The 16,238-nt window shown below is 45.5% G+C and overlaps 1 protein-coding gene across 3 annotated transcripts in view; it reads left to right on the top strand.

Moving 5' to 3' along the window:
* The window catches only part of Frmd4a (FERM domain containing 4A), a 577,932-nt gene that overhangs the window by 256,111 nt on the left and 305,583 nt on the right, over window positions 1-16,238 (top strand). The window contains exon 1 of one of the 3 annotated variants that reach the window (XM_060372405.1): window positions 9,800-10,241. The exons of the other annotated variants lie outside the window; for them this stretch is intronic. Within the exon in view, the coding sequence (XP_060228388.1) occupies window positions 10,176-10,241 (66 nt within the window). The 5' untranslated portion in view covers window positions 9,800-10,175. Of the gene's footprint in view, window positions 1-9,799; window positions 10,242-16,238 lie in introns of those variants that run through there. 3 annotated transcript variants of the gene reach the window in all.

Below are 16,238 nucleotides of genomic sequence, written 5' to 3' on the forward strand. Positions count from 1 at the left end.
CCAGAAGGTCCTGCAGGTTGATGCTATTGTTTGTCTAAATACTGCTTGTAACCTTGAGGATAAAACAATTTGCACCAGAAATAAAATAGACTCTGGTCATAAATTTCATGAGTCACCAGGGTTGGCCTGACTGATGAGAGTCATCAGTGATGAGTTTCCATTCAGACTCCTAGTCCCAGAGAAGTCTGGAGACTCCTGAAGTCATGGGGATTGTCAAATATCTAAGTAAATTGTGGACAGTCTGAAGGTCTTTGTTGGTTACCCTGCTGATCACTTATCAGATTAGATTCTAGTTTGATAGGCTAAGCTTGGGTAGTTGACAACAGTTATCAATTTCATACAGTCCACATCTGCTCAGGTGTCATGGTCCCAACTCATTCAGGATTCAATCCTTTCACGGGCAAGTTATGTCTCCGCAGGCCTATAGCGAAATCTTACTAAGAGGAGTATTTGCCTGACTCATGCTTTGTGCTTGCTTAGAGTGGTTTAAATTTTTCATTCATGCTTCTAGGTGTGCTTTGGGTAGATAACATAGAAATGGTTAAGGGAACCATTAACACGGATTTTATTAAGTTGCTTTTAAGTGCGTACTTTGCTGTGTAGATGGTTTTTACATCCTTGAGTTAACCACTCACTTAGGCCCGTTGTTGCCCTATTTATGGGGCACAGCTGGAGCCCTGTGAATCATGGAAATTTCATGCTAGAAAGGAGAATTTGTGGGCTGGGACGTAGCCCACTTGGTGGAGTGCCTGCCCAGGGTGTACACAAAGCACTGCAGTACAGTGTAATAGTGGTCATGGTGGTCGGTGTGCTACCGCGATCCCAGCACTCAGGGAATGGAGACAGGGGGACCAGATCACAGCCAGCGTGAGATCCTAAATCCAGCCTATGTTGCCTTTTTATGAAGGGGTAAATTGTTTGAGAACCAGCATGTTGGCTAGCCAGGATATTTTTCTGGCTATACTGCCCAAGATCCAAAAGTTGTGTTAGACTATGTTGCTGGTTTGAGAATATCAATGTCAGATGCTGTTTAAAACCAGGCCTGTGTACATTGGTTCAACCTCTGCAGGAAGCCAGGTTGGAAAGTATTTATTCTTAACACGCCCATGACTTTTGAGTTGTCTGCTTTGAAAAGACCACCTCGAAGGCACATTTGTGCATATGTAAATTACACTTTTTTATTATTTTAATACATGTATTTATATATCCACATGCAATTTTAAACCTAGACTCTGCATTTGAAAGAAAACATGCGATATTTGTCTTTCTGTGGCTAGCTTATTTTGTGAAATTCGGTGACTATTTCCGATTCTGCCCATTTCCCTGCAAAGGCCATAATTTCAATTTTCTTTGCGGCAGCATTGCTTTCTGACCTCAGACACCTGTCCCTCTCCTGCTGGCCAGCAGAGTCCTTACCTGTTCGTTGCCTAATAGAGAAATAGAGGCCACCGTTTCCATGGAGACAAGTTTGCCCCGCTTATATCCTGAGCTCCTTGTTGCCACCAGACTGGCTAGCCAGCTGGCTCTTGGTATCTACCTATTTCCAGCAGCTCACCTGTCCACCGCTGCTAAGCACAGAGGCATGAGCCACCGTGCCTGGATTTTGCGTGCGTTTTGGGGACCCAAATGCACATCCTCACGCTTCCGCAGCCAGCACTTTATCCACATCTCCCCAGCCACTCTAACGAATCTTTCTAAACGCCTCACCTTGTCCTCAAGAAAAATTCATAAATAGAAAGCACTGAAGTTATAGTCAAGTGGTAGAACCCTCATCTAGCATATTGGCACGCCCAAGGCCCTGGGTTAGAGAACTAACATTTAAAAATAAATGTGGATAGCACAGCATGCTTACAAAACATATTTTTAAACTATTGACACAATTCTGTCATGCAAACAAGAAGAAAAGGAACATTAATCTTTACACCAAATATAACTTATAATGTGTAAATATGTGTGTGCATACAACTCTACTGGAGGTCCCAGAAAAGCAGTGGATCAATTAATCACCATGAAAACTAGAACTACAAGAGTTAACTAGCCTCAGCCTGCTCACCAGACACTCCGGTCGTCCTGGGACATTACTGTTGTTATTCTGCGGCTCTTACAACATGCTTATTCCTAGCGATGTTTCAGGACAACACAGCATGGCCACTCCTTTTCAGGGCAGCCATCTTCCTGGGAAAGTCAGTAAGTAGTAAAAAACTGCAGAGACCACAATCCACACCCACCATCCACCACCCTACCCTCGTGCTGCCTGAGAACACTCCGCCCACCGTCATCCCTCAGATGTCTGCCTGCCATCACCCTCACCTCATCTCTTGTTGGGAGGGTAGCATATGGAAAGAAATGTGGCTTGCTGTGTGTGTGTGTATGTGTGTGTGTGTGTGTGTGTGTGTGTGTGTAAGCACATGCACATTTGCAGTAGCAGAGGGTACTGGGACTCTCACACATCCTTCTCAGCTTTTGCAACTTTGCCTGTTATTTCTGGACAAACCTCAAATGCAGGTTGTGATAACCAGCACATGTGTCTGTGAAAGAACTATGCATCTGCCCTTCTCCACTGTGTTTCTGTGACACTTTGGCCTTCAAAGGCAAGGGCTCCCTGTTATCATTTGGGCACTTTTTTATTTGGTCCCTAAGATCTCCTGCTTAAGACAGCCTGGGAAGCCATACACTGTGCACAGGCCTTTGCAGGGATGAATCAAAATGTCTTTGCCATACTGTGTGGGTGCTAGTTCCACCGTCCATGCGACAGAGACACCGATTGGGCACATCAGACAGCTGACCAGGCTGGCCACGCATGGGTTCAGCTCTTCCTGGTCAGGGGTGATCAGAACACACAATTCGGCTCTTGATGCTTCTAGATTCCTGAGCTGGCCCCGCCCCTTGCTTCTCATATCTGATCTTCACAACTGGGGGAGTGTACAACTGGCTAAAGAATGACTATGGGGGCTGTGGAAATGGCTCATGGATAAAGGGCTTGATGCCCAAACAGAAGGACCAGAGTTCAGATCTCCAAAACACACAGAAAAGCCAGGCAGGCATATAGGCTGCCTGTAATACTGTCACTCAGCTATTTCTCAGGCAAGCTGCTAGCTAGAATAGCTGAACTGGTATGTCCAAGGTTCAGCAAGAGGCCCACCTCGTGAGGTAAAGGGAAGAGTGGCAAGAGCATCTGAACAGACATGTGCACACAAATACAGCACACATACACTTACACAAAGGAACACACCTACACAAACCCTTGTTAAACAATACACTATCGGCTGTGAAATCATTAGGAGCTTTCCCCACTGTATGTAAGTCACCACAGGAAATAGACACATGGTAAAAAGATGAGTCAGAGTCAAGATTACTTGAAGTGGATGGTGGTTACACTGGGGTGCTCTCTTACCACCAGAAGGTTAGGGTTAGGATCAGGTTTTAGATGGGAGGTAGGATTATGGGTCAGGACCTAGAGAGCAACCCAGGTCACTCAAAAGTACCCAAAGCAGAGAATGTGTAGCCAGAGTAACCATTCCATACCCCAGGCACCCGCAGCTTCTTATTTAAGATTAATGGTATATGCTTCACCCAGAATATCACATACTTTCCCCATCATGCCATCCTTTGACTCCCTGTGCTTTTGAAGAGTCTGTGTTGCCATGAGAGAAAACGGGGTGTCTTCAGAAAGTACAAATCTGAAATGACTGTTCTTCATGCCATACAAGTGAGCCCTTCTGGTGACAGCCTCAGAAACCTTCCTAGGGACAAGGCACGTGACAGACAAGCCCAAAAGAAGACCAGGCAGGTTATTATACATCCCTCTCCATCAACACCCAGGGCACCACAGCCAGTGCCTGATACTAATGTCACTGCTGGTTTTCAGAATCCTGACATTGATACTTGTGAGGGAGCAGGGGTTTGTGGGTGCAGGACATGGGACAGCAGCAGAGTCAGGGGACATGGAGAGGAATAGACCCTTTGTGCTTGTCAGAGAAGCCATCAAAACTGAAAATGCAGTGTGACTGCGGAAGACAAGGTTGACTGTGTAAATCAGCTGATAGCCACAGTGGGGGCATGAGGGCAGGCACCACGAGATCTCTACAGTCCGGTGCCCAGCCAGTGCCAGCCTGCAGGCTCCTATAGACACAAGCCTTTAAATTAACATGTTTGTCCTCACAGAGATGGCCAACGCAGACAGGCTAGCCTTTATAACAGACAGACAGCTGTTGTACAGCTATGAGAGGGGAACTGTTTTACTGATACCTAACATCTCTAGAATCCACTCACTGTCTGGATGTAAGGTGAGACAGACGCTGGACAGGCAAGCCATCAATGGGCCTTTCTATTAACGCCTTCACACATGTGGAGGGTTTTCCCATCCTCTGACTATTTTTATAGAGGAATAATTATATATGTATAAAATAAGATTTATTTTGTGTGAGTGTATATTATCACACAAGCTAGCTAATCTAACCATCACTGCATTTTGTTAATCTTTTGGTTTTTAGTGGGTTTTTTTTTTTTTTAGATAGTGTCTTGTGTAGCCCCAGGCTTCCAACTACCTATGTAATTAAGGCTGGCCTTCAGCTCTTGATTCGCTTCTACTTCCAAAGAACTGGCATGTGCTACCATGCCCAGCTTACTTGCCTGAGAGAGGGAGAAACTTTTCTCTCTCACTCTCTCTTCTCTCATTCAAAGAGAGAGAAAAAGGCTTAAGGTTGACCCTCTCAGCCAGTTTCAGGCATACAATGCAGCATTGTTAATTGTGGTCACACTGCTGATTTTAGTCCTCAGAACTGCTTCATGGCCGATGCTTTGTCCCCTCTGACCATCACCTTCCTACACCCCGCTCCCCAGTCCTTAAAAACCATTATTCTGCTCTCTCCCTCTATGAACTTAACTGAGCTTCCTTATGTAAATGCTGGGTTTGTCTTTATGTATGTGTTTTATTCCAGTCAGCCTAATGTCCTCCAGATTTGGGGAAAGGATGATTTCTTCAATAAAAAGTGCTGGAAAAATTGGATATCCTCACACAAAAGAATTAAATCTCACATTATATATAAAAGTCTGCTCAAAATAGATTAAAGGCTTCATTGTTGAGGGTTATTATTGCAGTATATCCCAAGTATGTGAGTCAAGATAAAAGCCAATGACTTTCCCTTTTTTGTTTGTTTGTTTGGTTGGTTGGTTGGTTGGTTGGTTAGTTTTGGTTTCTTGAGACAGGGTTTCTCTGTGGAGCCCTAGGTGTCCTGGAACTCACGCTGTAGACCAAGCTAGCCTCAAATTCAAAGATACACTTGCCTCTGCCTCTTGAGTGCTGGGATTAAAGGCATGTGCCACCATGCCCAGAATAATTTTACTTTTCAAAAAGTCTTAGTTTTTGCTCAATAATTGGATTCAAGTACTACTAATATTCACTAAGCCAGACATAAAATGGTTAACTAGGTTAGTTTGTGGACCAGTTTTGATCAGACCTGTGGATATCTGACCCACATTTTACAGTTGGTCTTCAAATAAGTGACCTTGAGGAGAAAAAAAATCCCTGCTCTTGAGTGGACAGGAAGATGCTTCCACTAAAAGGCATTTGTATATTCCACCACCAAGTGCTTAGGACTGGCACTCAGTTGTCCACAATAGAGTTGGCTTACTAGGAGTTGAAATGTGGTCCCGCTGAATGCAGTTTTCCAGGAGTGAAAAACAAAACAAAACAAAGTAACAAAGGAAAAAAAAAAGACTGATTTTCTTTCAGGTCTAGGAAGAAGGACAGAGAGAACAGCATTATGTCTATACAGGGAATGCAGCTAATTCTGCTCTCTGAAGATTGACACTTTGTCTGAGCAACAAAATATTAAACATGGGGGAGATGTTTCATAACATAGGAAGACGAACCAAGCATTCAAAAGTCAAATAGAATCAAAATTTTAGGGGTTGAGCAATGACTCAGCCGGTGATGTGCTTTGACACATGAGCTTGAGGACCTCAGCTCAACACCCAGTGCCAGCCTAAACAGCTGAACGTGGTGACGCAGGCTTGTAAGCCAGAATGGAGGAGATGGACAAAGGCACAGTGGTTCTCCCGCTCTATCCAGCAACTGCACGTACTTCTCACATCCCTCATGAAAGCCTCTCACAAATGGTACCCATAACCCCTTACATGACAGGCTAACTCCTTTCGGATCAATTTCTCCTTTTTAGAAATGATCGCAGAGCCAGCCTCACTGGAAACAGAAGTATGGCTCAGCGGGGAAAGTCATCTGCCACCAAGACTGATGTCCTCAATTCAGGCTCCGATACACACACACAGTAGAAAGAGAGAGCCAAGTGTGGCAAGTTGTCCTCTGACCTTCACATGTGTGCCATGGTCTGGATGCACACGTGTGCGCACACATGCATGCACACATGCACACACACACCCTTGAGACATGTTCCTCATGGCCTCGCTCTAGAGTAGCCGCTTGCAGGCATAGACTGTTCAGTTGCCTACCCCTGACGTCTGCTGCTTCTTTCAGGCTTGAGCAACTGCAGAAAGCAGCCACAAAAAGCCATTGCTGAGACTGGGGTTCTGACTCACTCAGTGAGAAATATTTAAAACTATTGTTCCTATTAATCAGCTGTTTTCCATCTGGAACCACTGGTTCATCTCAGAAAGGGGGCTGATAAAATAAACTAGGATATCTTTTGTGAGTAAAAAAAAAAAAAAAATACTTTTGGAGGACCAGTTAGCAGAGTGCTTGCTGTATAAACATGAGGATCTGGGTTTCATCCCGAGAATCCACACAACAGTTCAGGGCACGGTGGCAAGTGCTTGTCATCTCACCACTGAACATCTGGAGGATCCCCTTGGCTTGCTATCCACCCAGCCTGGCCTAGATGGTGACTTCCAGGCCAGTGAGAAACTCACCTTAAAGCAAACAAGTAAACAACAACAGTGAACAACTTCTGAGGAACAAGACTCAAGGTCCACGACTGACCTCTCACCTCCACATACATACCCGGATAACGTGTACCCCAACGCTCAAACATATACATGTACACCCAAAACCAGATAAATAAAAGAGTCCCTTTTCCCAACTTAATTCCTAGAAGAATGAGCAGATGAAAACTTGAACACTCCTCTGAGATTCCTGGCAGACTAAAAGAATATTGCCCTGGTGCGCATATCTGTCTTCCCTGTCAGTCTTCTAGTGTCACGGCTGATGGTGTCCACAGCCTTGACTTGATTGGTGAGAAGTGCCTGACTCTTTGAGTGCCTTCCAGGCAGCAATCGTTTTTTGCTTTGTTTTGTTTTGTTTTGTTTTAAGCCTTGGGAAGTCTATGAGAAGAAGAAGAGCTATAGTCAACAAAAGATGGTGGACAAGAGCTGTGGCAAGGCATGTGACTGTAGTTTAAACACAAGATGGCAGCTGTGTGCCAAGAAGTCATCTGTATTGAGTCTCCTTCGCCGATGAGGTTCTAGTTACAAAATCAGTGTCAGATGCTGCCAGCGCATTAACAGAGAGGAAGGCCTGGGAAGCCATTCCCCTGTCAGGGAAATATGTTTTCTGTACAGTCTCAGCTATGGAAGCTGTCCATCACAGCATTGCCCCTCTGCCTCTGACGCCACCGCCTAACAAGAGACACCTGTTGTGGCACTCGCTCTCCTTCCCCAACGAGAGGCTCAAAAGCAGATCTGAAACTGCAACATGCCAGACCTTTATGTGTAACTGATGACGGATGGTCAAGCTAAGCAAGCTTGACAGATCTTCAAACTGCTTTTAAAGCAATGTTAAGCTTTTTTTTTTTTTTTTTTTAAATCAGGGTTTTCTTCTTGGTGGGGGAGTAGCTTTATTTCATGGTGATTCTGTTTAAATTACACATACTGAATCTGTCTACCTCCATCTTTGGGAAAATGAACATTTGTGTGGAGGCTAAACCCGGGAATTTTACTGCGCCTTTTAGAGAACTGGGGTAGACGAGAGAGTAGTCTTCCTGCAGCTCAGGAGCCTCTCGGACTCCTGTTCCCTCTTGACTCCAAGTGGGCTGCCTTCTCTGACACCGGTGTTGACTGGTAAGCGCTTCCCTGTTTGGAATCAAGAAAACTGGACTTTGTGAGTTAGGACTTGTGAGGTAACTAGGAGGCTGTCTGGTGTCTCTACACCGAGGCCATGATGTCTGTTAGTACAGCCGAAGCACACACGCCCACTACAGTCTTGACAAGTAAGTGTTCCTGGAAGGTCTTCTCAGTTCTGAAAATTTGGCCAAAGGGATGGTATTTCTTTGAATATATGATTTCAGCCTTAAATATAAAAGAAAGTCTGCATTGGGGAGATGGCTTGGTAGGTAAAGTGCTTGCTGCACAAGTGTGAGGGCTAGAGTTCAAGTCCATAGAGACCACATAAAACTGTGGTAGCCATGGTGGCCTGCAGGCAAGCCTGGCGCAGAGGAAGCACAAACAGGGAATTCTTGGAGCAAGCCAGCTAGCTAATTATGCTAGCCAAAACAGCAAGCAGTGAGAGACCCTGCCTTAATAAACAGCGTGAAGAGCAATCAGGGAAGACACCCAACATCAACACTGAACCTGCATGTACATACGCACACAGATGCATGCAGACACACGTCACCCATGCATATCACACATGCATACATAGGCAAAAGAAAAATTCCAGCACATGCTTGAGGATGCTATCCTAAGAGAGTAAGCCAGTCACCAGAAGCCAAATTCGGCATCTCACTTATAGAGCCTTCCCAGACAAGTAAGACGCATAGAAAGCAGAATGTAGGGTTATGGAAGGGAGAGGCAGGGACAGAGAAATAGAGAGACATGAAGACAACTGGGCAACATATAACTGGACAGTGATGTATGGATGTATATATGTATATAAGTACGTGTGTATATGCATATATATGATAACTATGGATTCAGTGATGTGAAGAACACTCACAATTTAATATAGCTGAGGTGAGACTGGAGAGATGGCTTAGTGAGAGCTTCCTGAGAAAGTATAGGGACCTGAATTCAGATCTCTAGCAAGCTCAAAAAGAGGGGAAATAAAAAGTATGCTAGCCTGTAATTCCAGGTGACTTGGGGTGGGGGTAGGGTGGGGGTGGGGTAGGGGCAGAGACAGGAAGATTTCTGGGGCTTGCTAATCAGCATAGCAGGAAAAAATAAAGTGTGCTCTCCAGGCTTAGACCTGTCTCAAGGGAATAACATGGGAGTGAGCAATAAAGGAAGACACACCCAACACCCTTCTCTAGCCCCCCCCACAATGCACACCTACACACACACCACTGCAAAAAAGAAGTTGAGGCAGCAAATTTTGTGTCATGTGTATTTTACTACAATTTTTTTTAAATGCTTGCATGAATAAAAGTGAGTCAAATTGTAGAAACAGAAAAGGATTCTAAGCTTCATGAATATTCTACCTGGCAGATGCAGGAGGAGTTGACACAGATTAAATCTATTTCTGAGATGTTTATCTACCCTTCCATGGCGGGGGTGTAGAAGGAGCGGGGGAAGATTGTATGGGATCTAATAATATTCTAGGGAAAAATTTAGTACCCTCCAACTTTCATTTCCTTGTTTTCCACAAGACTGTGTGTTTCTCTGTCGTGGTGCACAGAACAAGGTCTGATGCGTCCTTCACAAAGAACCATTGATGGCGTGTCTGTGTGAATTGCCCTGGCATTGGTCACAGCCAAGTTCTGCGGGACCCACTGCCCCCCGTTCCACAATACACTCCACTGTGTGAAGCCATTTATGAAAGGTCAGAAATGAACTGAGAAATGGCTGGAGTCAAAAACATGTGGCATTATAAATATCAGAGTCAGACGGCTTCGTGCATGTTCCCAGTCTCGTTTCTGCCCCATCTCGCTGTCTCTGCAGGCATCTGCTGCCGAGGTTCCTTGCATTTAGTGGGCACCTCACGTTGTGAAATTCTGCAGAGCAGGCTAACTTCTTCACCTGCTGACCTTTGTACCCAGTCCACTAGCGTAGACCCACTGATAGAGTTTGGTCTTTTAAACCCTTTAGAATTTCTTCTAGGGAGCACTGGCAGCCTGTTCTGCAATGCTCTGTTTTAGTTTAAGGGCTTCCATTTGGCCTTAGTGGTAACTTTGTCTCGTAACTGACTTTAACACCAAGGGTGTTCTGTGAGCTGAAGGGCTTGCAGATTCTGTCTCTGTGGGGCCTAGGAGTGAAGCTGGACATTGACCATGACCTTAGCTGCCAGACTGGATGACTTGGAGACGACACTGGAGCACCTGCTTATGGATGTGTTTGTAAGTAAAAGCTCTCCATCCCCACGTACAAAGACTGTCCTCGATGTCCAAGTGACTTAGGGCTTGGGTCCCCATAATAGCTGATGCTTCTGGCTTGCACTTGTCCTGTTTCCACACGATGGTACGTCCTACTGCTGTGCTGGAGGGGAGGTTGCGGGAGGCAGGGTATTGTTCCCAAACGGCCAGTGACACAGAACTGTCTATTTGGATTAGCGGGCAGAGGTGTGGCATTTTAAATGAAGTGAGCTATAGAAGCCTGAATGAATGAGCTGAAGAAACAGAAAACACTCCCCAGGAGAGAGCAAAACCATTTTGGTATGCATTCCCTGGGGGAACCAGATCTGTTTGTGAAGCGATCATTCCAGAGGGCTGGGGGGTGGGGGAGGGAGCTCGGGAATTTATAGTTCTCAAAATACTCATCATTTCATGCAGAGAAATGCAGATTACTGGGTAGTGTCACTGATCCCACTGTCCACAGAAACTGTCTTCGTGAGTTCCCCGGGAATTGACTTGATAAGATGAAACTGTTTGGTTTGATTTCCTTCCCTCTAAAGGAAAACAGCTGCTGACAGGGACCCCTCCAGCCCCCACCTCTTCCTGCCAATTTTTAGCAGCACAATTAGTCCTCCCCTCGGACCAGCCACAGGGGCTCCTTATGCTTTGTCTGGGCTGGCCTGGGGCACAGGTCTGCTCTCTTGAGTTATTGACGGTGAGTGGGGACTGTGGGAGCACAGTCTTGCAGGTGGCAAAGCAGCTGGAAGGTGTTGGCGGCGCGCACTTTCCAAGAACAACAGTCCTCCTGCCAGGGAAGGCGGCTGCAGCGCAGGCTGTAGCCTGGGCACACTAGTCTGTGTTTAGAATAAGGAAAGGGCTCCCGAGGGTTGGCGCTCCTCGGCTATACATCACTGGGGCCCTTTCAGGGACTTCACAATGAATGGTGTATTTTGGCTGACAGGAGAGTCTAGAGCATTTTTTATTATTAATATATAATTTGTCCTCAAATGGAGGCAACTTCATGCCGGCAGGATTCCCAGAGGGGATTTCTCTTTTAGGAGGAGGTGGGTATCTGGGTGACTTGAGTCCATGCTGACCGCAGTCATGGCACTGGGCAGTAACCCTGAAGGTGGAGTATTGATGAAGAGTGGAAAGGGTCCTCTTGCATCTAGTCCAGGGGCATCATTTCACAGAATGTACGGCAGAGAGCAAGGCAGAAGACTAGCTTTGATGGCCAGTTCTCTCTGTCTGGCCACCACTGCCTGAAGTCTGTCAGTAGCACTGCAGGGTTAAGACGGGGTGGAGGGGTCTCTGGCAAAGCAAAGGGCCAGTGAGAGTTTGATTGTCTCAGAGGGGAAGAAATTCACCAAAAAATTTTCCAAGAACACTAACGTATCCTCCTTGTTGCCTTGACCGCCGCAATTTCCTTTCTGTCCACTCTACATTCCCATGGTCTTTTTTCCCAGCCAGGCACTGCTCTCCATCTTCAAGGGGATGCCTGGATGCCTCTTCCAGATGAAAATTCTCCCCTTTCACCTGCAAGGTCTCCCTGCCCACCCCCCAACTTTTGTGAAAAGCATTTCCTTGATGTTAGGTATAGTTTTTCCCATCTGTGTGTACAGTCCTTAAGAGCATCAGCCATGGACTTCAAAGCCACATAGACAGAGCCAGATCTTCTTCCCCCACTCCTGTGGTCAAAGCACCATCTCAAACGGTTCCCCTTGCAGAGATTCTCAGTTCTCATCAGTGAAGTGTGGCTCAGATTAGCCCAGGTACACCAGTATGACAAAGATTTAAAGCAGGCGCTGAGGGCCAGCGCCCAGGGCTGGAGAGTGCAGAGAAGGCACCCAGGGTCACGCTATGTAAAGATGATGCAGCTGCTGCAGCATGGCATGGCACGATGGGGAGGGGGCACAGCAAAGTGAACCCCCTGAGGAATTAAGTGCCACACAACCCGCAGGTCTGGTCTAAAGAAGTTTATTGTGGGAAGAGGAGAGGGAGCCTGGAGAAGGGATGGAGACAGTTAGTGAGCCATGAAGGCACAGAAGAGAGAGGGAGCAGTGAGAGAGAAAGAGAATGTGGGGACTGAGGGAATCTGGAAGAGAGGGAGTGAGGGGAAGAGGGGGAGGGGGAGAGGGAGGGGGTGCACTGGGATGGTTGGGGATCCTTATATTCCCATATGTACCTGGCACAGTGATGATGTAAGTAAGTGCTAGGACGCTGAAAGCAGCCAGCTGAATCACCTGTAGCTAACACGCCAAGGTTGGGGCGGTACCGGCACAGGTTATGTTCATCTTATTCTTTCTCTTGCCTTCTCTGCTTGTCCCCCTAGAATGGGAATATGTCTTAGGGATTTTACTGTAAAATTGTCTCTCTTCCCTCCACTCCTAACCCTTCAGTTGTTACCACCTAAAGGAGCACACATGTGCGGGTTACTCCAGGCATTTGAGGTCTTTCTTAGCACTCTTTGCAAGAACTTGTCAGTCTGTGGCTAATTCTCCTGTTGCCGGCCCCTAAGATAGTAAGGGGTCAGCCGGGTCCTTAGCTATGCTGCCGATGGCGAAATGGACCCTAGAGGACTTCTGTGGCAACTTCTCCTGCATGTGTGTCTATGTACCACATGTATAGGTTTTGCCTGAGGAGGCCAGAAGAGGGTATCAAATCCCCTAGAACTGGAGCCACCAAGAGGGTCCTGGGAAGGGAACCTAGCTCCTTGGAAGAACACTGAATATTTGTAACTGCTGAGTCATTGCTACAACCCCTGGCTGCCCTTTCAGATCCATTGCCCAGGAAGAACAGGGAAGTCTTGCCTGACAACCCATCGGGATTGAGAAGATCACTATCCTACATAAATGAGAAGGTGACTTGAAATCTGTAGGCGAACATTTCCTCTTCAACCTTGCTAGGAAGTGCAGGCTTTGCCAAGCGAACCTAATTGTCTAGAATGAGTATTTGCATCAGAGTCCCATTGCACTCGCCTTTCCTCAATAGCTCCGAGCATGCTCACTAGGGTGTCATCCCACTATCTCTAGAACAGTTGTGTCTATGTTGACATTGGCTTTCCAGGATTGCCAGGGGACATTTGGGGTAGGTGTTCTTTGTGGAAAAGCAAGGCTTCTGTAAGATGAGACAAGGAGGCCTATCGCATCTTTTGTTTCATAATGCCTTGTCAGGACTTGGCGCTTCTCTACCAGTAGCTGTGCAGCTGGGTTCACTTCTCAGCACCCACATCACATCAGGAAGCTCACAACCCCCTAGACCTCCAGTTCCATGAGATTTGATGTCCTCCTCTGGCCTCCAGGGGTAACTGTGCTCACACAAACACACACACATTCATACATGTAAAAATTTTATTAAAAATAAAAATTTAAAGGCATGGCAAGTATAGAATTTTCCGTGGTGTGTGTGCTGCTTCCAATTGTCAGGCCATCCTCCTCTTGTTTCAGAAGATAAGAGGCATGTTACTTATTTATTTTATCTCTTATCTCTAGTAGGTAAAGCTCAGAGGCTCTGCCTTTCAGGGACATTCCAAGACCTTCCCATAGACCAAGGGCACCCAATACAAACTGAAGAAGGAACAACAGGAAAGTAAGCAGATGCCTTGAAACATTCTTGTTGGATTAAATAACCTGATTATCTCTACTTGAATCTGTCCTTCCAAAAGGAGGCAGATGCCGCCACCTCTCCTCTCTTCTGCTTAGTTTCTGCTCCCAGCATTCTGTGTGCACATCCTCAGGACCATCCGGGACCTTCTTGTTTTCCTATTGTGCTGGCTCGAGCTTCCTGAAACATTGCTCCTTCTGCTTGCAATTTCATTTTGATTTTTATCAACATATGTGCATGGCAATTGTTTTTTCTTTAAGAAAATGTGTTTGGTCCTCTACAGCAGAAACAGCAAAGAGGAATAAATCTGTGCAAAGCAAAGAGGGTGTCTTATCACGTCCTTTCTAATGCAGGCATATTGTTGCAACCTTATTCCTGAGTTTTGCAAATCCAGCTCAAATACTTCTACTCTGTTTTGGCCTTCAGAGCTGCTTGCTCTCTCAGATGGGCTTTCCTTTCTGGGTTCAAGGTCTCTTCACAGCCTTCTTGCCCTCTATAACCATATAGATGAATCCTACCTCTGTCAGGGATTAACTAGCTGACCTTCACCCGGGCCTTGCTCTTGGTGGCATCAAGCATCTCAAACAAGATCGTCTCCGGAATCTCTTCTTTCTTGAAGTGTCCTGACCTCAGCAGGATCTTCTTTTCGAAGTTTGTGGGTTTGTGCAGCAGCACTCTTTGTTTGTAAGACTTAGCCACGAGACGCAGGCCATGGGGGCTTTCCATGGCTATGTGTGGTAATTTTCATGAACATAAAAGTTGAAGAATACTAAAAGGCTTATGAAAAAATACTTCAGGTCCCAATCCCTTCCTTCCAACCTCTGAGTCCCTCTACCCACAGGAAACCATGTTATATACCATGTGGTTAACTGTAGTTCTCTCAATAATGTGTTGTCTTAGTCCTTGTTCTATTGTGATGAAGAGTCACCATGACCAAAGCAACTCATAAAGAAAGCATTTACTGGGCACTTACCCAAAGTAACAGAATTTAACTCTTTGTGTATGTGTGTTCCTATGTATGGAGGTGCACAAGTGTGTGAATGCTCATCCATATGCGTGTCTTAGTCTCTCACTGATCTAGAGCTCATGAAGTAGGCTAGGCTGGCTAGGCTGGCTAACCACTGACTACCAAGGGTGAACCTGTACCTGCCTCTCCAGTTCTTTTAAAATCAAAATGTACTTGGATGGTTCCTGGGATTGAACTCAGGTCTTCATGCTGTCAAAATAAATATTTTACTTACTAAGCCATCTCCACAGTCTGAGGGTTTTATCTCTTGTTACATTCATACACACACACATATACACACACACATACACACACACATTTCTCCCTTCTCCTGTCATCTTGATATATTGATACTATAGTTTAACATAAAACCTGCTTTCATTAGGCTAACAAAATATTGTTTATACCCAAGAAATAGTGTATACTATAACTGCATAAACTGGTAAGCTTTACAACTTTATGTTTTTTTCCTGGAGTCAATAATTGCCTTCTTCTAATATTTGCTTAATATCCTATATTCTCATCAGCCATTTTTCTCTAAGGTCTTCAATCGAGTTATATGACTTGTGTCAATTTGGAAACTTTATTATATGCTCAATTCAATTCCATTTTTGTGGTGGGGTGCATCATTTTTGGAACTCTCTGTCATTCATCCATCCATTAGATGAGCTCCTTTCTTGATCTCATACATGGCTGTCTTGATGCTTCTCTTGTCCATCACCCTAGCAGCCCACCTTCTATCTCTTCTGTGACCAGTCCCCCTTTGCTTGGAACTCTTATTGGCCTCTTCCTAGGCTCAATGTTCAACAAAAGTGCTGAAGAACTTTATCTCCATGTTCTCAAGAAGTAAATCTGCCCATTATTGAAAGGTTGTCCTGTGCTTCTAATAATAGAATTTTTCCTAGCGGTTGCTCAAATGATATTGAAAACCAGAGTACATTTTCAGGGTTGTCTCCTCTCTTAAATTCTGTTTCCAAACATCCAAGCACCAGAAACTCAGCACGTCCAGAGCCACTCAACATCATCTTCTCAGACCTTGCCCTCCTCCTATGCATCTATCCTAAGGGGTATTAACATCCTTCTTCCGGTCTCTCCGGATAGAGAGCTGTAGAGGAATAATATCCAGGTTCTAGACTTCATCTGGACGCTGTAATAACCTTGCAACTTCCCTGTTGACCTTCATCTACCATTCACTCTTTGCCAATCAGCCCCTCGGATCCAGTATCACTTCCTTGCTGAAAGTAAGTTATACTGGTTTTCCTTTGATCATATAATGAGGTTGTCTTAGTTACGCTCTCTATTGCTATGATGAAACACCATTACTAAAAGCAATTTGGGGACAAAGGGGTTATTTCACCTAATACCTTATAAGCCCATCACTGAGAGAAGCTGCG

This window comes from Meriones unguiculatus, chromosome 19 (genome assembly GCF_030254825.1).
Source record: "Meriones unguiculatus strain TT.TT164.6M chromosome 19, Bangor_MerUng_6.1, whole genome shotgun sequence".
Classification (NCBI taxonomy): Eukaryota; Metazoa; Chordata; class Mammalia; order Rodentia; family Muridae; genus Meriones; species Meriones unguiculatus.